This window comes from Anomalospiza imberbis, chromosome Z (genome assembly GCF_031753505.1).
Source record: "Anomalospiza imberbis isolate Cuckoo-Finch-1a 21T00152 chromosome Z, ASM3175350v1, whole genome shotgun sequence".
Taxonomy (NCBI): domain Eukaryota; kingdom Metazoa; phylum Chordata; class Aves; order Passeriformes; family Viduidae; genus Anomalospiza; species Anomalospiza imberbis.
In genome coordinates this window covers 52524378-52550569 of record NC_089721.1, presented here as the reverse complement: position 1 = coordinate 52550569, position 26192 = coordinate 52524378, and the positions used below count along the sequence as shown (strand labels likewise).

At 39.2% G+C, this 26192-nt stretch overlaps 1 protein-coding gene across 1 annotated transcript; it reads left to right on the top strand.

The window, feature by feature from the left end:
- The first annotated feature begins 920 nt into the window (after positions 1–920).
- Positions 921–16971, top strand: ALDH7A1 (aldehyde dehydrogenase 7 family member A1). Its single transcript, XM_068176943.1, has 18 exons — positions 921–1134; positions 1236–1289; positions 2247–2312; positions 3960–4040; positions 6361–6484; positions 7098–7230; positions 7818–7862; positions 8224–8301; positions 9144–9241; positions 10230–10271; positions 11882–11976; positions 12837–12921; positions 13212–13318; positions 14004–14120; positions 14556–14653; positions 14819–14892; positions 15642–15717; positions 16483–16971. Exons 1-18 carry the CDS (start codon positions 958–960, stop codon positions 16535–16537), a joined length of 1605 nt encoding a protein of 534 aa, XP_068033044.1. The 5' UTR covers positions 921–957; the 3' UTR covers positions 16538–16971.
- Positions 16972–26192: the final 9221 nt, after the last annotated feature.

Sequence of the window (26192 nt, the reverse complement as noted above, 5' to 3'; positions counted from 1 at the left end):
ATCAAGTAAGTGTGTTAGTCCTGCATACGAGAAAGAAAAATGTTGTAACTTCACAAACACTGGCATGTAGATAAAGTGGCTGGCTCAGAAGCCAAAGACACTGAGATTTTTAACTGACATTCAAGCATGGTATTGGAGAAGGGAAAGAACTGTGCAAACTCCCACATATTACTATTTGTTGCTTAAGGATAGCTACAGGTTTTTGCTCTTGTTTTGATGCCCCTGTTCTTATTTTCTGCAGGAATTAGAAAAACCTGAGTTGGGGACTCCTCTGCCCCTGCAGCTCTTGAGGGGCATATGGAATCACACAGAATCACAGAATGGATCGCACTGGAAGGCAGCACAGTGGATCATCTGGTCCCACCTGACTGTTTAAGTGGGGTCATCCCAGGGCACAAGGCACAGATTTGCATCCAGATGGTTAGGTTACTGAGTATCTCTAGTGAGAGAGACTCTAACTCTCTCAGGGCAATCTGTTCCAGTGTTTTGTCACCTGCACAGTAACTTCTTCCTCATGTTCAAGTAGAGCTTCTCGTTCACCAGTTTCTTCCTGGCGCCTCTCGTCCTGTTATTTAGCTCCACTGACCAGAGCTTGGCTCTGTCCTCTTGCCACCCTGCATTCAGATACTCATAGACATTGTTGAGGTCCCATCTCAGTCGTCCCTTCTCGAAAAGAAGCAGAGTGTGGGTAGATTTCGGACAGCACACAGGCTGGGCTGCACTGCCAGTGCGGGGCGGGGGAGGCCCGGTCAGGGGAGCTCGGTCAGGCAGGGTCAGGGGGCAGGGTCAGGGGGCAGGGTCAGCGGGCCCAGTCAAGGGGGCCCGGTCAAGGGGGCCCGGCCGGCCAGCGGGGCCCGGGGCCAGGCGGGCGGGGCGGGGCGGTACGCCGCCAATGGCCGCGAGCGGGCGGGGCGCGGCCGCCATTGCCCCGTCCCCCCGCGCCAGTGGCCGCCGGCCATGCTGGGGCTTCGCCGCGCCTTTGCTGCGCTGCTGCCGCGGGCAGGGTCGCCGCCGCCGGCCGTCGCCATGTCCACGCTGCTGATCAGCCAGGAGCGCTACGCGTGGCTGCGGGAGCTGGGGCTGCAGGAGGAGAACCCGGGCGTGTACAACGGGCGCTGGGGCGGCCGCGGGCAGGTGCGGGGGGCGCGGGGGTGGGGGGCGGCGGGGCCTCGGGGATCGCGCCCCGTCCCCCGGGTGAAGGGGGCCTGCCGCTCACCGCTGCCGTCCTGCTCTAGGTGGTGACCACGTACTGCCCCGCCAACAACGAGCCCATCGCCAGCGTCCGGCAGGTGAGCGCGGCCGGGGGCAGCACCGGCGCGGCGGGGACGGGGCGGGAGGCGCTCCGCGGGCCCTGTCACCGGAGCGAGGCGTCCTGGGGCGTTGGTTTGGGCGCTGCCCCTGCCCGCGACCCGGATGGCGGAGGGCACGAAACTCCCGATACCACATCGGCATCCAGGGGATGTTGAGTCCAGGGCGGCCGCTGGAGCTCGTCGCAGCCAGGGCCTACTGCTGGCAGTATGCCTGCGGCTTTCCTGGGAAGAAAAAGTCTGTTTGGCCTTTTTTTTTTTTTTTTTTTTACTTGTCTCTCCAGCCCTCCGCCTTTCACTCTTGCAAACGTTGTTGGGAAGAGCAACGGTCCCACCCTTCCCTTTTCGTTTGTTCTTAGGGAAGTTGCAGAACAGGAGCATATTTTTTCTATTTAGTAGGGATAAGTGGCCTGGGATGAGGTAGGAAGGAGAGCAACGTGACATTAAAGTAGTAAATTTTTGAATGTTTTTACTGTAAGAGTAGCACTATTGTATTAACCTACTCCTTTTGCGTATTAAGACTCAACTAGCCCTTGATGCCCAGTGAGGCTGATGGAGTAGCACGTATTTATTTATATATGTGTGTGTATGTATATATACAAACATATATAAGACCGTTATTCTATGTGGAGCTTCCTCTAATAGCCGAATTAAAATTTCTGCTCATGGCTTTTTTTTTTTTAATTTTTTTTTTAATTTTTTTTTAATTTTTTTTTTTTAATTTAGGTAGCACATATGCTTTTCATTGACAGTGTCTCCAGACAACTTGTCATATTGGAACCAAATTGTGTCAAGTTACAAAAATCCTATAAAAATGGTATCCTGTAGTGCAAGTACTCTCTATAAAAATGTTGATCTTGAGTTGGATGCAGAATCTTTTTTTGTGGCGTTTCTTTTGGGGGTTTGATTTTCCTAACTTTGATGTGCTTTTTCATGTAGGGTAATTTGGAGGATTATGAAGAAACGGTAAAGAAGGCTAAAGATGCATGGAAGGTCTGGGCTGATGTAAGTTAATAGAGACTTCTCTTTTATTACAGATCTGTGGCAGAGACAGGCTATTAAATTGCCTCATAAGGTGAAGGTGTAAAAATATGTTCATACATGTGTTGTGGTGCATTAGAGCAAAAATCTGCAATGGAGACCTCAAGAAACAAGCCCAGATAGTTTGTGTATGATACCATTGGGGTACAAAGATGAGGACGTTGACTTGTGGGATATGTTTGTTTTGAAAACCCTGGCAGATTTAGAGGCTTGTGCCTGTGAGGTGTTGCCAACAGGTCTAGTGAAATTCAGAAACCTTGTAGCAAGTAAACTATCTCTGTGCTTGTTTCATTTCCTGTCACCCCCTCTTCTGGGAGAGCTCTGTGGAGTATTTGTAGATGTAACTTGCATTGATCTTGTTCTCCTGGTGTGAGGAAAACTGCTGGTTATGAACATGGAGGTTTTTGGTTCATCTGCTCTCTTGGTATTTCACAGAACAACTGTGTGGTTCAAAAGCATTAATGTTATGTTGTGTATATTAACTAAGCTATTTTTCCTTAGCAAGCTGTAGTTCCCCATGCAGCTCTACCAGCTATGTACAGCCAGCACCCATTCTGCTGATGGCTGTGCCAGGCTTGGTTCTTACAGCTACCTGTTATTTCTTTGGTAGAACCTGCAACCTGAATTTCAAAAGGTGATCTAGACTCTATGTTGTAGCCAGCAAAGTAGTTTATCTTGTCTGAAGACAACAAAGTTTAATTGTTGTCTAACAACAAAGTTTAGGATGAACAAAATAGCTTCCTCAGGATATGTTAGTACGTGTTGTTTTGTTACAATTTGTGAGTATAATGTTGGTAACTCATAATATGTTTGGAAATAATCTGAAAGCAATCCAACAGATAAAAAAATCAACACATCAAATGTTTCTTGAAGGCTTTTTCTCAAAGCTATTTGTTATTAGTTTGTGAATTTTGTTGTTTGTAATGTGCTTACTTGAAAGATATCGCCTGTAAAGAGATATGCTTGCATGGTTTATGCATTTCTCTTCAGTCTTGTTTTTACAGAGAACTGCTGTTTTAAACCTGTAAATCCTTTTGTGTATGGTTTGCAAATTAAACTTGGCTATTGATTATTATTTACGATACTGATACCAAATTTTAAAAAATATATTAAGAGTTGGTGTATAAGCTTAATATTATCATGATTGAGGTTTCTATGTGTCTTAATTTCTGCTAACAAAGTAAATGTCATACTGAAAGAAAGTTTGAAAGTGTGGTATTAATTACACTTCAAGGCTCAAAAACCAGTAAGTACACTTTTATGAAAAATGCCTGTTTCTTGAGGTGCAGCTGATTGGTTGCATTGCAGGTGATGTAGTTGAACAGAAGTAAGAGAATTAACAATCTGAATGCTTTTGGCAATATTCAGTGAAACTGAAGTTTTGAACAGACAAAAGGTTTGTACTATTATCAGTCTCTGAGTCAGGAAACAGGTTCTTATAAAGCAGTGCACATCATAAAAATGAACAAGTAACAGAGTCTTGGGAAGATAAACAAAAAAGCAAAGCAATCAGTGATTGCTTACTATATGGACAGAAAGCTAGCAGTATATATACAGCAGGAGTTACAGATTTTCAATCTCACATAGATTCTTCTGTGTTGTTTTGACTAGATCCCTGCACCTAAACGTGGAGAAATAGTGCGACAGATTGGTGATGCCCTGAGACAAAAAATCAAAGTTCTAGGGAGCTTGGTAAGGTATTTTCAGAAGTAACCTACATTTTTTGGGGGGGAGGGTGGGGAATGAGGGTGAGGGGTGTGTCAAAACGGGGATTTTTTTGAGTAGTACTAAGTTTTTTCTGCGGTACTTACCTTAGTAATTGTTAAGTAATTGCTGTTAGTTCTGTTAGCTTGCCTAATTAAGTTTTAATTTTAAAAATAAGAAGAAAATTTAAAAATTATTATGTTATAGAAATGACATGAAGCTGTGTCAGCTGAGAGTTTGGTTACTTGTTAAGAAAAGGTTCTTCACCCAGAGGGTGGTTGGGCACTGAACACACTCCCCAGAGAAGTGGTCACAGCACCAAGCCAGACAGAGTTCAAGAGGCATTTGAGCAATCCTCTCAGGCACATATTGTGATTCCTGGAGATAGTGCTGGGCCAGGAGCTGGACTTGATCCCTGTGGGTCCTTTTTATCTCAGGATATTCTGTGATTCTGTGAATTGACAATCTGTAATAGGAAAAGAAAATTTATTATGGGCCTCTCTGGGATGAGTGGTACAACTGTTGCCCTGCTATTTTCCCTCCTGCCTGTCAGATAGGGCACTTCCTAATACTAAAAGTATCTTGAAAAAATACCTTCCTCTGATACAGAGTTTTAAACTTTGAGCTCTTTCTGGTGATCTGCAGTATTTTGCCAAGTGACTTGTGGAAATAGGAGGCTTTAGAAGTTGAGATGGTCTTAATGAGATAATCTTGCAGTGCCGTGCAGGACATAAAGGCTGAAGGACCACTCCTTTAAAACTCTTGCTTTAGTCCTTTTCTTGCCAGGGAAGAAAGGGAGTCAAGTGGGGAACTTCCACTTTCTTTTTGCGGGGCTTGCCTGTCTGTGCTGCTGTTCAGAAACAGCTGTCAGTGAATAACTCCATGTGTAGTCAAGCCCATAGTGTTAACCTTCAAAACTTTGTTCTGCTGTTTCCCTTGATGTTGTCTCCCCAGCACAGTTTCTGTTGTGGAATCACGGTGCTAATGTACTCCTGTTTTCAAAAACAGTAGAGCTTCCCTGATGAGTGTGGACAGACAGAAGTTTGTTCTCTATTCCTTGCCCAAAACTTACAGCTTCTTGCCATATTTTCTTAGTTTTCTCAAATAGATAATATGTGTGTTCAGCTCTGCTAGGATTGGGGATGAATTTCACGGTGAAAGAAGTGCAGTAGGTATTCAGGTTTTAGGACTTTGTCTGGTTTTAGGATTTGTAAAAAGGAACTGTATAGAAACTCATCATTCTCATACACTGTAGGAAATTTCCAGCCTCACCTTGCCATGCCCTGGTGAAGTATCCAGGTGTTTCTACTGCACTTACCCACTGCTGTATTTCTTAGTAAATATGTCTGATGCTGCTCTGGTTTTGGTCACAGATAGGGACTGTTCCTTCTGTCTTGAGATGACCACAAGCATCATAGAAATACAGTTAGTCATCTTTATGTTAACTTTCACATGGAGAGAAAAATCCTATGGAAATCCTTAGAACCTGATTCCTCATTTAACAGCCTTTTTAAAGTACAGTCATCAGTGTAAAATGGCAGGTGATATCTGCATGGAGTCCATGCTGTTAGAGCATGACCACAAAACTGAGTGGAGATAAGTAAGTAATTTCTCAGTTCCTAAATTTTCAAATTTTCCCATATTTGGATGACAGTATCTTCAAATACCAGCTTATTCTCACTGATACATTTCAACTGAATAAATCTAACATAATATTAAGAGAAGGATGTAGTTTAAGATCAACTTCAGAAAAAAAAATCAATACGTTGATCCTAAACATCCCAGGTTACTAAAATACTAAACATGTATAAGCATTTTCAGCAGTGTATGCAAATGAAACCTCTCAAATTTGCTTTGAGATGTTGTAAAATGAGTAGTTTGCTTATGAAAAATGTAAGTGACTGTTTTCTTTTGCTGGAGCAGAGTAATTCCTCTTTTCCAACTTGTTCCTTGCTTGGCCCACAATGTAGGCAAGCCTGCTGGTATAAATCCAAGGTGTTGTTGATCTAAACATATGAATCTCATTTGTTTTGGACCCTCCTTTCAGTAGTTTTTTTAAAAATTTTTCTCCATTAATTTTCTGTTTCAATTTCTTCCTGTTGTATTGGGATATGACCCATGTCCAGTTGTCTAGTATGTTGTTTCTTTAAGTTCTGTATAACTGAGGAAGAGGTGAATCTCTTCTAATGAAAAGTGTGTTTTAAAATCTTACTTGGTGAATAGATACACCTGACATTAAGGGGAGACCAAATATATTAGGGATCCAAGGGAATTTTTTAAAAAAGTTTCTTACTCTGAATTTTTTCAGGTCTCTTTGGAAATGGGAAAGATTTTTGTCGAGGGTGTTGGGGAAGTGCAAGAGTATGTTGATGTCTGTGACTATGCTGTTGGTTTGTCCCGAATGATTGGTGGACCAATTTTGCCTTCAGAAAGTAAGTATGTGTTATTTTTTTGGCTTTGTTTGTGGAATTTTTTGTTTGTTTTTTTTTTTCCTTTAAAGAAATGAAGATATGGAGGTGTAACTTAAATATAGGGTCTTGTAGTGGATCAAGATCTCTGTTCTGTGTGATATTTAGGGAGCTTTAGGAATAGATGTGGCAGTAGTGCCAACTACTGAAGTGCCAACTAATGAAGTGACAGATAAGCAGGTCAGTCCATCCATTTTCTCTCTTCTTTGAAGCATTAGATTCTCTTTGATTTCTTTATTGATGAAAGGCAGTAGAGAAAAGTATGTAAAAAGTTTTGAAGTGTACTTAGACAGGAGAGACTTCCTTGTCAGTTACTGATTACCACAAGTCATCATTATGTTAACTGAATAACTAAAATAATAAAACTTTATGTTGTCAAATCATTAGCTTTTCGCACAATCTAGCTAACCTTGATCCAGGTAAGCTGTGGAACACAAATAATACAGTCCTTTGCAAGCTAATGCTGTGGTGGAGTGAAGAGTGATGTTCGGTTTCTTGCTTACATATTTTCTCTTTTTAGAAAAACCTCAAACACTATATGGATGAAAACTGCATTATGTTGTGGCATTGCTTTCAGGACCTGGCCATGCCCTTATAGAGCAGTGGAATCCTGTTGGGCTGGTGGGAGTCATCACGGCCTTCAACTTCCCTGTGGCAGTTTATGGGTGGAACAGTGCAATTGCAATGATCTGTGGAAATGTTTGCCTCTGGTAAGATCTAGCTGTCCAGCTTGCTAACAGTATTTTTAAATTGGAAAGTTATTAACTCAGACATGAAAATACTATTGAGTGTCAGGTATTTCTGGATATTTGATTCTATGTAATGTAGGCTTAAATTCTCTTTATTTTTATTCAGAGCTTTTTTAATTTTGCGGTAAGCTCCTCTTTGAGGTACTAAGGTACAGATCCATCTAGGACTTAGCCAAATGGCCAGTGAATAAAGCACCCAGAATGAGAGGTTGCAGCAGTGGTAGTTAATATATTCCAAGTTGGTACAGCTAAGATTAAAAATCGAAACAAGTAGCTTTACTTTCTCTCCTATCTCCTACTTTGCTTTCATCTACCTCCTTCACTCAAAAGTCTGGCCTAGCCATTGTTCACATGGATTTCAGTAGAAGTTCTGAATGCTCAGCTGCAGAAGGAAATACTTGCACTCCTGTCTTAATTTGTACCTGAAAACCAGCCTAACCAAAGTGTGCTGTAGATCAGAGACCCTAAAAATTGCTTATTTGAATTGTTTCTTATTCTTAAAGAATTGAAAATAATAATAAGATAATGTATTTTTTCCCCCTTTCTAGGAAGGGTGCTCCTACAACATCCCTTGTTAGTGTTGCTGTTACAAAGTGAGTTCTGGTTTCTTTGATCTTCATCCCAATAAAAAGGAGAACTTCTCCAAAGAATAAATTTCATAGCGATATTTCCTTTAGATTTATTGTTACTTTATATTAACATTATATTATATTGTTACTTTATAGTAACATTTTAAATACTTACTGTGCATTACCAGTAGCACTTATTTTAAAATGCTAAATAAAAGTAGGCCCCATAAAATAGGTAATGACTAAGTCTTGTAGATCTGATACTAACTCCTGAGAACAATTACCCCAAACCACTACTACCCCAAAACCCCCAGACAGTTCTAGTGGTTCATTCCCTATTTGCACTTGTCAGAAATCTCTAACATTTTTACATCTTTGATTCCAGGATAATTACAAAAGTCTTGGAGGATAACAAGTTGCCTGGAGCAATCTGCTCTCTGGTTTGTGGTGGAGCAGACATTGGGTAGGTAATATTTCTTGTTTTTTGTGAACCTTTATAAAAGGTAAAAAAATATTCTTTGAGGTACTTCTTGTGAAGTTATTCTAGTCTCTAGGAATGCACATGTTACCATGATTTTTATCAGCTGGTCTGAAATTCTGGCCCTGCATTAAATATAATACGTATGTCTACTTGCTGTTGTGAGATCAGCTGCAAACGAAGAACTTGTTGGTATTTAATGAAGAAACATGACTAAGTTTATATTCCACTTCTGCATATGCTTACACCCAAAGAATACAGTTAATATTAGGTTCCCTTGCCATGTTCTTGAGAGTTTTCAATATACAGTGTCTTTTGGATTAGTTGTGGAGGAGAGCAATTCCCCTTTTCCATGCTTGTCCAGGACTCTGCAATTACTCATAGATGTGCTGTGCTTGGAACCTGTACAATCCAAATCACTTTGTTTGATTTTTACAATGAGGAAATCCCCAGTACTAATGTATATTCAGGTATATCTTTTGAGTATTTAAAGAGAAGGCAAAACATATGACAAGTATTAAAAAAAGCCATAGATTTGCATGTTTTCTTATGGATCATAACAATCTCACAATATAGTTTAGACTGAATTTCAGTGTTACTACAAGTGATGCTTTTTTGGCCTGAAAAGGTGGCTGGAAACAGCCTTGTTCCTTTTTTCTGGCTAAGGAGAAGCTTTCCTGCCATTAGCTCAGTTGCCTGATGTTTCAAAGAAATGTCTCTGGCTTTAAAGCTCTCCCTGGCTGAAGTTGATATATGTGGAAGGTGCAAGCTGCTTTTCTGTCTGCATGGCTTTTGTTGAACACAGTGCTTTGTGTCCCATTATGCAGGACAGCAATGGCAAGAGATGAGAGAATGGACCTCTTATCCTTCACTGGCAGCACAAAAGTGGGCAAACAAGTAGCACTTATGGTTCAGGAGAGATTTGGTGAGTGTGTGGGCTCTTTTCTATTTCTTTCCATGTTTGTTGAAGTGCCCCATAAGATTTTAAAATAACAGTTTGTTTCAGCTGTGTTACCTCTTTTTTTTTTTTTTTGTCTTGGATAAATCGGGGTTGAAACTGCTTGTAGATACATACGGCATTTTTCAGTTAGTTCTGTTACAATTCAGATTTTTTCCCAGTTTATCCACAAATCCATAGTCCTACAATTAATTTGGGGAGAGGTGTGGTGGTGTCCATTAGTGTTTAATTGTATGGAAATTGTTAGGGTGAATAACCAGGGCTTATTGTCTTTTGGCAATGGGAATCGAATACATGAATACATTCCCCCTCAACTTTTACTCCTGATAAATATAGTGATGATTTTTGAGGTGCTGTTTTTGTTGCAAATATTTGCAAGTGTACAGGCAAGAATCTCAGCTGCTGGATTCTTACTTCTTAGTTTATGAACAGCACCTTGCAAACATTTTTTTTTTGTTTTATACATTTGAAGTTCATACAAGTGTAAAAAAGCCCCCCAAAAACCAGAACAGATAGCTAATATTCACTCAGATGCAGGTTGTAATTTTTTTGTCTCAGATTGTAGATCAACAGTTGCCAGGGAAATAATTGAACTTAAATTTTCTGTGCATTTTGATCTTTGCAGGACCTTATTCTTTATCTATGTCATATGATTTATGCAGCAACTTTTGTCTGTTTTAAACTTTTTCTTTCCAGAGCTATTTTTTTGCCTCTTTTTAAACTTCTTTGTGCCATAACTGCTGTGCAGGTATCTTCACAATACGTGATAGATGTAGTATTTGCTGTAATTTTCTGCTTTGGCTAGAGTGATTCGTTGACTGTGATTTCTAAAACATTTTGTTTATCCATAAAAATATGTTTCATGCAGCTTAGCTCTAGTTAGAGGTAGCCTCACTGACTGAGATGCAGTGAATACATGCGCACATGGCGTAACTTATTTTGTGTTTTTCATTAGGTCGAAGCCTGCTGGAACTGGGAGGAAACAATGCTATTATTGGTAATATGCACTGTAGAAATTTAGTCCCATAGATGATATTTGGAAGCTAGTATGCAAATATTCATAGCTAATTGTCACTTTTTTCTGTTTCTTTCATTTTCTTGTTTTTCCCCCCACACTGGGCTTTTAAAAGTATGTATAGTTCGTGTAGAATAATAGAATGTTGGGGGTTTTGCTGTCTTTTGTGTTGTGGAGGGAGCAGTGTTTTAAGACAAAAAGTGAGATTCCAAGGTGTTTTAAGTAATCAGTGTTGAAGAGGAGAACAGAATGAGAGAAACAGTAGGCTTCAATAATGGGTTGTGGACTAAAATAAATTTGATTTTGTGATAGTTTTAGTTGTAGAATCATTAAGGTTGGAAAAGACCTTTAAGATAGACTTTAGCTCTTAACCCAGCACCAGCATATTCATCGATGTAGCATGTCCCCAAGTGCCATGTCCTCATACCTTCTGGATACTTCCATCCATAATCACTCCACCATTTCCCTGGGGAGCCTGTTCGAATGCCTGACTGCACTTTTATATGTGATCTCATGAACACTACACTTTTAGCATTTTAGAGTATAAGTACATAGATATAAAGTCTAAGATACTTATGATACTTGAAAGAAAAGCATACAGGTATTTATTTCAGTAGCACATTTTTCAGGTTTAAGTACCCTAGGGTGTGATCCAGTTCCTAGATAAACAACATAAATACTATAAAGCTGAGCAACATGGCGAAAAGAATATGTAAGCTCAGTAAGTACCTAAATTGTTGTCCTGTTGTGCTGTTGCCTTTTGTTTCACCTTTCTCATATTCTGGACAAATGTGCTTATTTGCATATAAATACTCTTGAAGTTTGAAGTACAAACATGATGCTACATCATCTTGTTTTTTGAAAATCACATTTGAGCAGGTCCTTCTTTTTTCCTATGCTGCTTTTTAGCCAGCAGTATAAATTTGTTTTATGCTTTGAACATTATTTATTTTTTAAGTTTAAAGTCCTGCCTTTTCTGGAATTGACTTTGAAGGATCACAGAATCATTATTTGGCTGGACTTTGTTCTGAACTTCATTGTAGTTTTGGATGATTAAGAGACTTTTGTGGGACTGGTTAAGCTGAGTGATATTTTGGGGCTCCTTTGAGCTTTTTAAAACATTTCAATGTCTTCTAGCCAGACAAATTTGTTCATCTCATTGTACATTTTATATTACTGTACACCTGTGTGTTTTAGCTATGCTTTTTGCAATGCCACATGGGTACACTTTATCATTGCTACTTTATGCTGATAAACTTCTTAGTGAGAGACATACAAGGTGGAGAAATGTCAAAAAATTGCTTGTAGTTTCCTGAATTAAAAGGAAACTGGAATTATTTGCAAACTTTACTGCAAAAGGCTCTCTTCAGTAGTTCAAACCTATAGCTATGTCCAGTTGCATATGTCTAATTCCTGCTGCGGAGAAATAGTAGGAGTTTCGAGGTGTTTCTTTGTATCTTACTATGCTGTGCAATAGTGCAACTGTTCCTAAAGATTCTTGACCAACCTGTCAGGTTCTAATATTAAACACCTTAAGTCTTGTGAACTGCCTGTTTACTCCAGTAACATGTTCATATTTTAATTTTTTTAAGTGTTTGAAGATGCAGATCTGAACCTACTCATTCCATCTGCTTTATTTGCTGCTGTGGGAACAGCAGGTCAGAGGTGCACAACTGCTAGAAGGCTGGTGAGTAAATGTGTATTGTCTGGTTTGGGTAGCTCTGAATTTTAACTTAATTCCAAATTGGCTCAGAAAATGCCTAACAATTCCTTGTATTGTGAAGAGCAGCACATAATATTTGAAACACATTTTTATTTTGTCAAAAAACTGTATGGTTGGAAAAATAAGAACATAGTTTAATTCCAGTGTAATTCTAGCTCTAAACAGTTCCTTTGTATGTATTTCTAAATATGCTGTAAGTCAGGAAAATAGTACTTGTCAAAATTCTGTATTTCTGGTTTCATTGCCAGAGCTTTTCTTATGACTGCTACAAATTTTGGTTCAGTGTTTATATTGCAGCAAAACAAGGGTGTGTGTGTGTTACCTACTTTGTTATTAATTCTTAACCAATCATTTTCAACAAGTTCAGTGGTGTTACAGTGTCAGTGTCTGCATAGTCTTGTCAGAGTTGGGCTGATTCAGTAAATATTAGGCAGAATAGATGTGTGTTAATTGCTTCAGGTGTATTGGATGGGTGGTGATTCCTCCAACTGGAGCAATAAAATTTCTGGAGTGTTTGTTCTAGAACACTAAATTGAAATGTTTACAGAGCACATCAATAAGACTGATCTGATATGGGGTAAAATTAAAACAGATTCTTGTTTCTTGGCTTGTTTTAAATCTTTATGATGAAGGTTTTACATCTTCATTTTCTGGTGTTAGTGCTGTTTCAGAGCCCTTGGCCTCTGTCTCTTTTTAATTTAGGGATTTGCTGAATACGAACAACACTATTTCCATTCTTTATTCATCCCCCTTCAAAGTGCAGTAGTACTTCAGGAATAGTTACATAGGCTGCACTGTCTTACAACTTTCTTACCATGTTTTAGTTTCTCCATGAAAGCATCCATGATGAGGTGGTGGCAAAGCTTGCCAAGGCCTATGCCCAGGTCCGCATTGGTGATCCATGGGATTGTAAGTAGCTATTTCCATCTCATGGGTTTAGGAAAAGTGTTGCTGCTGGTTTCTTTCTGTTTAAATTCTGAAGTGATTATAGATCCAAAGTATCTAATTTTAGCAATTTACCAGGGGGTGGAAATAGCTGGTTTCATTTAGAATACAAACTCTGAAAGGAAGATGAAGAATCTGGCTAATACTGCTCATCATGGACAGAAAGAACAGTTAATTCCAAGATGTTGCGATAAGAATATTTGCAAACATACACAATTTTGATGAAAGTTTGTTTCTGAATTATTTTTTTTTAGCTGACACTCTGTATGGGCCTCTTCATACCAAAGAAGCAGTGAAAATGTTCCTTGATGCAGTAGAGCAAGCGAAACAACAAGGTGGCTCTGTGGTCTGTGGTGGAAAGGTGACTTAACTTTTATTTTCCCTGCTCCAGTTTGTGCTCTAGGAAAAACATACAGTAACATGATGGCTTAGGCCAAGCTTGTACCTCAGTTTTTTCTGTCAGCCACTACAGGATGTTAGGTTACTCAGATTGAGAATTGTTTGAATTGGAATCCTGTCTTGAGGGTAAAGGCAATTCTACTTGGAAGCTACTCTTACACCACTCCCCAATTGCAAGTGATAGTGAAAATAAAAAAAGCAATGTAAATGTCAAACATGTAACAAAGGTAAATTGCATTTCTGTCCCTCACAATATCTAACTTGAGGAAATACTGGAGATACAAGACAATCACTTGTACATCTTCATCATACAGGATGCCTAATTCTCATTGACTTATCGTTCTGGGGCTTCTTGTCTTCCATTGGCAACTTGTTTATACCTTTAGAATTCTAAGTAGCTTACAAGTAGGAGAAAGGAAGTTTCAGCTGCAACACTTTACAATTTGATTACATCCTTAGTGGACATAAGTTATGCTTCTATATTTTAAATACTTAAATAAGTAAAATTTAAGTTACTCATACTACATGGTCTTCCATTTCTGATTTCTCAGCTGTAGTGGTCAGACCATGAAAGATTCCTTTTCTACACTAATACTAAGTTGGATGCTGATTGGAACTTACTTGTTTATTTTTTAATTATTTTGCAGGTTATAAATCGCCCTGGAAACTATGTTGAACCAACCATTGTGACTGGCCTTCCTCATAACGCACCCATTGTCCACACTGAGACGTTTGCCCCCATACTGTATGTGCTGAAATTTAAGGTAAAATAGCAGTGGTGAAACAAGTGTCAAGGATGGTAACAGTAGAGCCACGAGAGAGCTCTCAGACATGTCATATCCATGCAATAGTCCCAGTGCTTCCAGAAGTGGTAGCTCTTGTTCTGCACTGTGAGGTAGCCACTGTTCAACTCGCTGTGTAGGTGCATTTATGTGAAGAGCGCTGGAGTTATGATGAGAATCTGTACAGGAGCAGATTCCTGTTGTTGGTGTTCATTGTTGATACTGTTCACATCTGTTCAAAAGCAGACTGTGTTTCATGCAGCATGGCGGTATTACTGGTACATGTGTATTTGCCCAGTGCTGTTCTGTACATTTTCTCTATGGCTGTGGTATGTTGGGTTCTTTCTCACAGAGCTTCTTTGCAACTGCTTTGCTTTGGACAGTCGTGGCTTAACCATTGACACATGTTTCTTCTAGGAGGAAGAAGAGGTTTTTGCTTGGAATAATGAAGTAAAACAAGGTCTTTCCAGCAGTATCTTTACCAAGGATTTGGGAAGGATTTTCCGCTGGCTTGGGTATAATTTAAATTATTTTTATACTTTCCTGAGGAACATAAGATCAGTCTTTCATGTCTTTTGTAAACCTGTGCGTAATGCTAGTTGAGCATTTTACAGCCCTTATTTTAGGGAGGGAGCCTTTCCTGATCCTAAGGAGGAATTGTGCCTTATCTTTGTTTGTAGGCCAAAGGGATCTGATTGTGGCATTGTGAATGTTAACATCCCAACCAGTGGAGCTGAGATTGGAGGTGCTTTTGGTATGTTACTTATGCTTCTTCAATGTTTTAATCAGTCCATTTAAATGACTAAATGTGAAGAAATCACTGAAGTTAATTTTGAATCATAACTGCTTTAGCAGAAAACAGATATTGACTAACAGTAGTTAGATTTAAACTTTTAAAAATAGCTGTGTTAGGTTTTTAAAAATTCTATGTGTTATTTTCTTCTCCCCTCTACCAAAGAAGTGTAACTCAGAGATATATTCTGGAGGTATTTAAATATATGGCCAGGTGGAAAACTGTGTAAAAGTTTTACATGAAACAATCTTGAGCAATTCTGTGTATATTAGCAAGTTTATATAAGATGTATGGTATGTAGTATTTTTGTGAGAAAATATTTAAATAAAAATTTTTGCCTTTATTTCACTTTTTTTAATACTTAAGGAACTGAGGGGGTGGAAGAAGAAGTATTAACCTTACCAATTAAACAGTACAAGAACCAGCACATTCTTTTACTCTTGTCTTTTGTTAAGATGAATGTTTTTAAAACACAGTCCTCTAGTGCCACCATGATGAGACTTTGAACTCCAGGGAGACATTTTTTTACATCAAACATGAGGAGAGAGCTAGCTGTGTGTGTTGTGTGGGGTGGTAATTTAGTTCATATATAGGACAAGGGAAAGGAATAGTTTTTCCCATGTGTTTTTATAAAAATGTCTTGCCTCCTGGAATTAGTCCTGATTCCCATGTCCAAAAATAGGTTTTAATTCATAATGTTTTTGCTGCAGGTGGTGAAAAGCACACTGGTGGGGGAAGAGAATCTGGAAGTGATTCATGGAAACTTTATATGAGACGGTCTACTTGGTAAGACAGACCTGATAAATGTAAATTACAGATGAACTTCCAAAAGTTCAAAACATATAAATCTTTGACTACAAGGCTGATCTTTGCTGAATGTGACTATCTGTAAGTGTGATTGCCTTTTCTTCACATTCATAGCAGAAGAAGATTTTAGGGGTTTTCATAAAGATATTTTTTTTTAACTTTCCAAAGGAAAAAAAATAAGGTGGTTTTGGGGTTTCCTCCCACCCTTAATTGATTTTAAACTCATCTGAAAAATTACTGAAACTTGTCAGGAAATACACTGAGTTTCAGCCACAGTGAGGGGACCATGAGGGCACCACTACTGCCTCTGGTAGGTGATTCAGCTATATGTTGGTTAGCTATCCACAGATCTCCTGACAGCCCATAGTGGATGAGCATTAGTATCCTCTGCTGACTTTCATCGCCTTTACCTGTGCTATCTTTGCTTTCCATGCAAGGACTTATGAACATGAGAAATCCCACCTTGGTTTTTCTATCCTAACATTCTCCTAATATGAGATAAATAGATAAAGAGAAGTAAGATTCTCCATAAAGAAAGAGAAAATGGCAAATGTGGTCTTTTCCTGTATATGGTTACTATATTGAAAACTGGAATAAAGTTAGTTCATAATTTTAAGTAGGCACATTGCTTTAGAGAAATCTTTTGTTTTGATGTGACAGGAATCAGCAGCTTGTACATAGGATGTGGACTGCATAATCTGTCTCAGTCATTAAGTCTGTTCTCTAACTTGTTGTTTCTTTCAGTACAATCAACTACAGCAAAGATTTGCCCTTGGCTCAAGGAATCAAGTTTCAGTAACAACCTTATGAATGGCTGTGCTATGAACCATCCTAGAATTTCTGAATCAAGCAGCTCCTAAGCATCATGGGGATAAAAATCAATTATATGAAACGAGTTCTGTCAGAAAATCAGCTACTCTTAAATTGCTTCACTTTCTATGTACTAATTTAGTCTTCAAATGAGAAGTCTGTGGTCTTTGGGAAGAAGGGATGGTGACTGAAACTAACCACCTTGGGTTCAGGTGGCCTGGATAGCGTGTTGCCTTAACGCTGTATTTCATTACCAACACTGCCTCTATCCCCTCCCCAGCTTTTGCTGATATTTCCAGCTACAACGTCTATGTTTCAAACTGTGTGCCAAGTTCCCTGCAGGTAACTGGTGCTGTGGGGGATATTTGGATGCAGTACAGGGCTATTTTTCAATGAATAAATAAAGGTACATTTTGTGAAATAGCTTGGGCTTCTCATTTGTTTTATTCACTGTTTTTGAGCAGGAATATTCAGAGGACTATCCATTTTCACACACTGAGCTGCTGGCTGGGAAAATAATCATTGGGCTAAAAGCACTGCTTTAGTTTTCCTGCCTCTCCTTCAGAAAGGAGACTTTCAGCATATGTTGGGAGATAGAGGTCTACTGTTGTGTCTTGGAATTTCCTTTTAACACTTGAAAGGGTTACAGCCAATTTAGGTTGTCGCAGCTTTTGTGATACCCTACAACCAAACTGGGTGGAGATGAGAACTGGAGAGGCAGTCAAAGAAATACTTTTATAGGGAAAGACATATTGCTTACTTGTGTTTCACCTCAAATGAGAGTTTCTTTTGGCCACTGGAGACTACAGGCAACAACAGCTCATTCAGAAGCCTTGCTCAGGACTCAGGATGAGAAAAGACACAGTGCTACTAGACTGATTTTAGCTTTCCACAGAGAAATTTCTGAGTGTCTTAATGTATTGTTTCTGGGGATTTCTTTTCTTCTTGATGTCATATACCAAATTTCCACAATCTCTGAACATGGCAGAACTGTTCATTATGGACTCAGATTCTAGGAGTCTGATTTGACTATTAATTTATTTTGATGATATTTTGGTGGCAATGCCATGCAAACTGTATCGAAAATCCACCATACCACAATGTTAGTTGGTCTCCTTTCAGCTTTGTTTCTAATTTTAAAATGCCTAGTGTTTAGAATTTTACATCTGTGTTATACAATGGGCTCTCTGTAAGTAGGCTACAAACTTGGCCTCACTTTTGCTAAGTGTGGGAATTCCAAAGATCTGCTATCTGCACTGTCACTGGACTGCTAGTGTGGCATCAGAGCAGGTAGCCATAGTGCTGCTTCTCTTTCCAGATAACTTCGAATTCCTTACATGTGGTGATGAGCAGTCTTAATAGAATTGGCTTGCTGAATGACTTCCTGTGAAGTGGCTCTGGGAAGAGTGTCTTTTAAAGACTGCTGCAGACTGTAGTATGCTTTGGCAGGCATGTAGGTGCCTATAAGTAGTTATCGTTATGATGAAGTAATGAACTAAGGAGGTTTAAAGATACTATAAACATACAGTTTCTCAATTTCTGCTTTGATTTGGAAAGTCCACTCAGGAGATTGTAAACTGCATTAGCTGTCAGTGGGTTATCTCACCCAAGGAAAGCAATTTTGAGAAGTTATAAAATGTGTCTTGGAGCTACTGGTATGTACAACATAATAGACTTACAGTTTTAATACAAATTCTATCAGCGTCCTCCACTGTTGCATAAGCTTAATTACCACTGAGTGTGTAACACCAGTGAATAACAAGTGTTAAATGACACGTGATCAATAATTCATTTGTTAGCACAGTATTGCTTACTGTGAAATGACCTTGATGGGAAACAGTCTTACAAGTAACTTCCTTTCTTTTTGCCATATTATTACCTGAAGAAAAACGAAAATTCTACTAATATTTTTGCTGATAAACAGAGAAATAGATTTTTTAATGAAATGTGAGAATGGGAGTTATAGGCTGCTTTTCTTCTATCCTGTTGTGTCCTATCACAGCTTCTTGCAGAGGTGGTGATTTTCAGGAACCAAGAACACTACTTTCCAGCTTTGGATTTTGCAAAAAGTGATCCTGCAGTGCTGAATATAAAGCAACTGGGAAAGTGTTCACCATTTTATTTCAGCAGTAGTACACCAGCCCATTCATGTTATATCACGTTCTTTTCATCTGGTGTTTTCATCATTCTGTTTGTGTTGTTGCTGGATGGGTTCAAAACCACATGGCTGCCAGAACTTTTGATTTGTGACACCTATGTTTCTGTATGAGAAATCATGTGTTTAGGTGCTGCATTCAAGACTCATTAGGTGTACTAACCCATTAATGTCTCTGCATTAATTTCATTAGTAACTATGTGAAAAAGTGTAAATTACAGGAGACTTCTGTGGCTGGATTTTCTTTTGAATCACTATTTTTGTCCTGCACTAACATGTTGGTCGTGTATTGCACAAGTGTGTCCTCTTATTTTCCTAGGTGGAAGCAGAAAAATAATTAAGTCTTATAATATGGAGGTAAAATGACTAAATCACACAGAATCCAAATTTTGAGTAAAAAACAGTGACTTAGGATTTTTTTTTAGTGTCTTCTCTTTGGTATTCCTTAATCAGCAGCCCTGCTGTCATGTGGTACATGCTTGGTGTTTGAAAACTAATGCATTCAGTGTGCAAACATCTGCTGCCAGTGAAGTGCTGCTTGAAGTGAGAAGCATCTTGGCTCACACTTTGAACATGTTTGCCCTATGGATAGCTGGTATAAAGGTAAATACTGGTTAGTGGTCTTGAATTTCTGCTAAATTATTAGCACTGATTTTCCATACGGCTGAGTACTTTCCTCCAAATAATAGGAAAATGCATGTGCATTTTGGATAGGGACTTGTACATCAGAGTATAACACAGCCTTTTTAAGAAGCTTTGCGTTCCTCCTGGTGTCACTGTTGGTCAGGCTAACGCCTGCCCAAGGGCAGCCTTTGCATTTGCTAGCCAGCTGAGTAGAACACAGACCTCTTTGCCTGAATGCTTTTTATGTGTTCCAGTACATCTGGGACTGCTGCCTCTGAGCTAGTAATTAAATACACTCTATTCTGCAAAAGCCTCAGTTGATTAGTGCAATTGTTATATAAAACATTAACTCCAAAAGCCAAAGGTTAAAAATAACAGTGTTTCAGCCAGGAAGACCAAATGGTTTAATACTTACTTTACCCAGTATGCTGCTGTTCTCTGGCATTATAGCTCTTTTCCTACAGCCTGATTTCAAGGTGGACTTACAAGGAACAAACAGCTCAATTAGTTCTCTGAATTTCAGAGGAAGGCACATCCTTTCATTACATTAAAGTCTGAAAAGCTGGCAGTATGTGGCAACTGTGTTTCATACTTCCTGACATTCTCTTTACAGGTGTCCCAAACCTCCTTAGCTGTGGTAGTGAAGCTAACATCATCACCTGCTCGCTTACTGAGCAAAGTGTTACAGACGTAATGAAATTGCAGCATGCGAGTTTAAAAATGGGAGATTCAGGAGGAGCAGGATAAATATACGCTCTCTTGCTTCTAAGGATTTTTAGTTAATCCACAAACTGTTACTAAGTGATATTGCTTCCTGTCTTCTGTGGATTTTGTAAGGCTACTCATTCACTAGCCTGATTAAACTGACCTTTAATACAAACGGCTCAGTCCAATGTGGTAGCTGTACTAGAAACATGTCTAAAAAGTGTAGCACATACTTCTCCTTGAGCTGTATTTTGTCTAACTACATTTTTCACCACAATTGCTGATGCTTTTATTAACACATATACTACAAGAAGTGTTCAGGATTTCTGTAGAATCCCAGAATATAAACCTTTTCCTAGCTCCTATTTGACTGTATTCACTTACAACTGTATGTGCTCATCATTATGTGTGGGAGAGATAGGGGCTGTCTGTTTGCCACATAGCTCTTCTAGACAACAGTTGATTTATGGTGTTGGTTTAAGGCAGAACAAATAACAGAATAAAGTTATGGTGATGTTTCATGAAACAGTGTAAGTTGAAATATCTTCTGAAGATTTGCTGTTGTAGTGAGTCCTTGTAGGTTAAAAATCCAGTATGAGGACTTTAATTTGGCTTAACCAACACTGGCTGCTGTGACTGTTTTGCCTGCTTGTTTTCTTCACATATTTTTTAGTTAGCTGTGTTACTGATTTATTTATTTTTTCCCCTGCCAATGAAATGCTGTAGTGACTCCCTGCAAAGTCTGAAAGGCACCATAGTTTTGCTGGAGAATGTGTCGGAAGACACCAAGCCATTGTTGGTTGTAGAAAATGAAAGGGCCTTGGAAGTGAGGATGAGGCATTCAAAGTCACCAGAAAAGATTATGAGATGCTGGTGATGGGGAAGCCAATATGAAAGGCGCAAACGGGACTGTGGGCGGATAAGACCTAATACCAGGACTTTAACTGCTGGATAATACATTTGGAATGCTGGAAAAGATCAGACTATTTCAAGAGGGAGGTGGGGCAGAGTGCACAAAATAGGATAAATTGAAAGAGTGTGGTTTTGAATATACAAAAAGAGAAGAGGATTACTGTGAGAGGAAAATGCAAGGAAAGGAGCCAGATGTAGTTTAAGCTAACACACATGGCAGATGAGACATAGATAGACATATTCACTAAGGTACAGTATCACCCCAAAAGTCCAAATCTGTTCAGAATTCATTTACTGAAGCATGAATCTAACAGGCTGTCAAAACTATCTATTGCGATTAAGGAAGAAAACCCACCAAGAACACAAAGGAAGACCTCTCAGAACAGAAGAAACATTATTTTGATGGTTGTGTTCCTCTTAAGTTGTTCTTTGCTGTAAAAATTGCCCCAATTTCATGAAGTGTGCTTTGTGAAAAAAAACCCAAGCCAAAGCACCACACCAGTCTCTTTGTTCTGTGTTTCTAAAAATCATCTCTGATGTTGCAAACCATGCCTTTCAAATCTCTGTGAGATTTATGTTAGCCATTGTTTGTCTAAGTACTATGGCTTGCATGCTGATCCTATAATTTTCTCTTCTGGCTGTTCACTGCCTTCTTCTTTATGAACAAATACTGAAAGTTCACAGAAAGGGTAACTTTTCCTTGTACTTAGTCTGTGTTATTCCATGCTGGGTTATTCTTATGGGAAACAGTAAATTCAAAGAATACTTTGCACAATTCTTTTTTAAGTTCTTCACACCACAAATTTCCTAATTAAGTGAGAAGTTTGCAATTCTTCAGAGTCTTAGCTTGTTTCTTTGGGTTTTTTTTTAAACTTTTTTTTGTATTTTGGAGCCTGCTGAATATGCAGAAGATGAATGATTTTCTTGGTTTTCAATGCCTTTTGGCTACTCAGAAAACATATTTTGAATTCTGTATTTAAGCTGCTAAGAAAACTTCTTCTGCAATGTGGGTTAAAACATGGAAGCCAGGGTCTTTCATCATTTGCCTGCCAGAAATGGGACCAAGTTCTGTTGTAGAAATAGAGCAGATATTGTCCGAGTCAAAACAGTTAATTTTTCCCCTTAAAATCTGTAGACTGATAAAATAGTCTCTCTATAGCATCTCCATGAACTTGCTATTTTTAATTTTTTTTTTACCTGTTCCATCATTCTGAATGCTTCTCATCCGTTGGTACTGAGGGAATAGTTAACTTTTGTTATGGCCTAGTAAATAATGAGAGCAGAGCCAAAAATATTTGTGCTCTTTCTTCTTCTGAATTTGTACTGTTTCTGTTTGTATAATTCTGTCTAATTACTCTAGATTTGTATTTGCTGGGGATAGAGAATCTGGACCTACCAGGCCACTTAACGAAGACTCTCTTCCACCCAGGCAAGATGAATACAGTGAGTGCAGCCAACACATAAAAATCTGGTTCTTCCCAGTCTGTTCTGAACATTTCCTTTGCAGCTCTTTCCCAGGAGAGTGAGTGCAAAAAGCTGTATTTTTCTCCAAAATGCTTTTCTGCTGTCCTACTCATCCAAGAAAAAAGCTGTCTGTGCTTTCCTGCTGCCTTTCATTGTGGAAGCCTACATTCACCCAGCTGGGGTGCCCTCCCAAATTCTCATCAGTAGTGCTGACTGCCAGGGATCAGAGTTACCAAAAAAGACCTCACACTGCATAAGCCACAGACGTGATGGTTTAACTGCAGCATAACCTTACTGCTGGGCAAGAGCAATCCAGGAACATCTTGGGCTGAGCGAGGTCTGCTCCTGTCTATGAGATTTCCAGAGGAATTATTATTTGTCCACAGCCACACAGTGCAGTGACAGATTTCAATATGAAGAGAGTTCCATCTCTGACACAGATGTGGTCAGAGCATTGCAAAGTAAGATTTTGGCTTGTGTGTTGAATCTGAGGCTGAACAGATCTTGGTTACACTGTTGCCTCATCCTTCTGTTTCCCACAGAGGCCAGGTGCTCCCCTCTGAAACAATGCTGTTTTCTCTGTGGCCCACCAAAAAGTCTGCATCAGTAGCTGTCCCGAAGCATTTGTCAGCCTGATTTGGTTAGTTTTCTCTGAGCTAGGACAGGGACTCTAACAAAACCTAGCTGTAACTGTTTTCTTTTTTGTCCAGGCATGTGTATGATGGTCTTATCCAACCTTGGCCTGAGCATAGGAAAGTGCTGCTAAAAGGGAAAGAAATACCTAAAGCAGCATCTTCCACATCTACCCATAAGATATGAATTTATTATTACCCCAGACTCTCATAATTTCCAGTTCCACATTCCTCCACCAAACCGATTACTCAGATGCTCTATTTAGCAAAGCTGATGCAGCAAAGTGATGCAACATACCTTGGCAATGTGAACTTTGCACAAAATACTCCAGCTGATTTTCCTGGAAGAAAATAAGGGATACTGCACCCCGAGTATACTTGTAGGGATGGCAAGCAGCAGCACATGACCAGGAAGGTAGTGATGGTGGGGTGACAGTAATACTGGTCTATAAGGAATGCAGTTGCTTGCAGGTTGTACAGTAGTCACAACTGGCTTCAATTAAGTGCTTAATGGCAGAGGGGATGGACATGTGCAAGAATCAGAAGTGACTCAGGCAGATGAATGACTAAAACCTTAAGGATCAGGCAGTGCTGATTTCTTTACATAATTTTTAATCTGAGGAAAGACACCAGAGTTGTGTAGAAGCCTAACTTAGTGCTGCTGACAAATCAGGTCCATTGTCTGTGGCTGTGGCTCCCTGGGGAAGCACAGAGATAGAGGACAGGTGTGCAGAGAACTTGCCTCAGAATATTCTTGCAGTTTCCAATGTTGATTCACATGGAATTAGAGAAACAATAGAGGAAAAATGTTGCAATGTCAGCAAAGCTCCTAAAGCATTATTTTAGGCATTGCTCAACATGTCTGCATTTGATACTGGGCTCTTTTACAGACTCTTATCCATATCTCTGGTGGAAAATTAACTGGTTTTGGATGGGTTACTATTTAGAAGATCAGCATTTAGATCCAGGCTACATCTGGTAGAACAACATGGGAAGTGGAGGCAGAGGATGGTCTATAAACAGAAGAAGGGAGTAGCTAAATATTAGAGCTCTCAATATTCAGCTACAAGCAGTCTCATATCCTTAGTCCTAAACCTAACACAAATCCTGTACTTAGTTCCAACCCACAAACTGTTTTTGTGGTAGCATTTACTGTAATGGTCAAAGAGTGATTGCAGAATCAGAAATCCATGAAGAGACTTGGAAGAGAAGTGTGAAAGATGTGTTCATACAATCACAAACTTGGCCTTTCACACAGCATTCTTCCTTACAGCCATTACTATTGATCAGAGTCTTTAGAAGTGTGGCCATTTTCAAGTCAGCTGATGCAGATTATATTGTTTTCTTCATGTGTGCTGTCAGTGGCATCACTTAAACAGTTTTTGGGAAAAACATAGAAGGACATCTCTTCATGCGAGTATCATAAGCCAAGGTTGAGGCATTCATGCTTTGTGATCCATTTGTGAGAGAAGGTCTGTGGTTCTTTATATAAGTTGTGGAAACAGCTGCCAGTACAAGCTGGATTTCTTCCCACATTGCCCTTGCTCTGGAATGAGTCCATGTGTGCACATTGCCATGATACTAAGGTCTAAGTGCAGGAAGAATTCAGAGCTGTTTCTTGCATGCTAGATCCAGCATGTAAGGCTATAATTAAGTTACTCATTACCGTTTATTCTTGGAGGGAGCCTTTATCCATCTACCTGTAGATAGTGTGAAGAGCTGATTTTTAATTTAGTACTTGACAGCACATCAGAATGATTTTCCTTTAATCTCCTGCTAAGCACTGCTAAAATGCCTAGTCAGTGGAAAATTACCCTATCAATACCATTAAGTGAGAACAGGAGTTGAAGAAGCCTTTATTGTACAGTCCAAAATACCTGCATTGCCAAAGACTATAAAATCCTTGTTATGAAGCTTAATGTAGAATGTCACACCTCTAGAACATGATGCAGCTACTACGTCATCAAGACATGAGTTGCTGTTTATGTAAAGCCAGGGAAAGGTATCTTTTCAAATTTAAGAACATAATGAACGTTTAAGCAGTTTCCAAATGGACTTAGTACAGAAACTGGAAAAATAAGAAAGTCACATAGACTGTAAAATACATCAGCAGAAGCTCTACCCACAGTGGACAAATTTAAAAAAAAAAAAACTATGAGGGGGAAAAGCTATCCAGACTGAACTCACAGAGGCTGGCAGGGCAATCTTTTCTACAGCAACTGTCTTCAAGAACTTGAACTAATTTTCAAAGTTTTTAGCACAGATGTTTACTTAGTGAACAGGCATCCAACTCAGGGTGGACTTTTTGGCACAAATACTGCCCATTGTGGGGAAAATAGATAAAGTGATTCAAGCAAAGCATTTGTAACTTCAGTAGGGGATGACTGGAATATTCTTGTCCATTTTGTGCATGAACCACAGTCTTTGGAAAGGCTTTACTGACATACCTTGAATTCCTGCTCAAAGTCTGCTTGCTAAGGTGCTGCATCCTGACCCCTTGTCAATTATAATAGATAAGAAATTAGGTACAGGAGTAAAAAACCCACTTCTGATTATCATACTAATCCTGCTAGTATCCTCTCATACACAGTTCTAATCACTTTCTTCTTGGGATCATCCCTTTTGAGGGTACTACCAATAGCAGGTGTAATCAAGGTCATATAAACACTAGATCACCCAACACTAGAACACCTTGTCACCCAAATAATTTGATCCAAGATGAGTAGGCATAGTCTCACTGGCCGGTTTGACTAAATGGAAACTTGAGGGTAAGTAAGTGCCACCAGGAAGAAGACCAGAAGGTCTGAAACAACAACAACTGTATAAGTCAAATGCCTATATTTTGGACAGCAATAGTGATAGGCATCACAACATTCCATGAAGCTCAGGGAATAAACTCTCACAAGTGTTGTGGATTTACTGTAGATTGTACATTGTTTTATTGTTCGCATTTGACTGATTTTTTGTTAAAATCCAGGATGGCTTGTGATAAACAGAGAGTAACTTTAGACAAAATTAAATGAAATTTACTGACGTATATTTTTTGTGGCTGTTCAATGAACAGTAGGATATTATGAGGCTCTACATTCACAAAATGATACTACACAGATTTTAAAACCCAAGAAAGCAAAAAACCCATCCCTTTTTAAAGT

Bases quoted from the DNA above. Each gene is read 5' to 3' on its own strand.
- ALDH7A1 (XM_068176943.1), top strand. From the start codon at position 958: ATGCTGGGGCTTCGCCGCGCCTTTGCTGCGCTGCTGCCGCGGGCAGGG. The intron at 1,135-1,235 runs GTGCGGGGGGCG...GTCCTGCTCTAG, and splicing joins GCTGGGGCGGCCGCGGGCAG to GTGGTGACCACGTACTGCCC. The intron at 4,041-6,360 runs GTAAGGTATTTT...GAATTTTTTCAG, and splicing joins TCAAAGTTCTAGGGAGCTTG to GTCTCTTTGGAAATGGGAAA.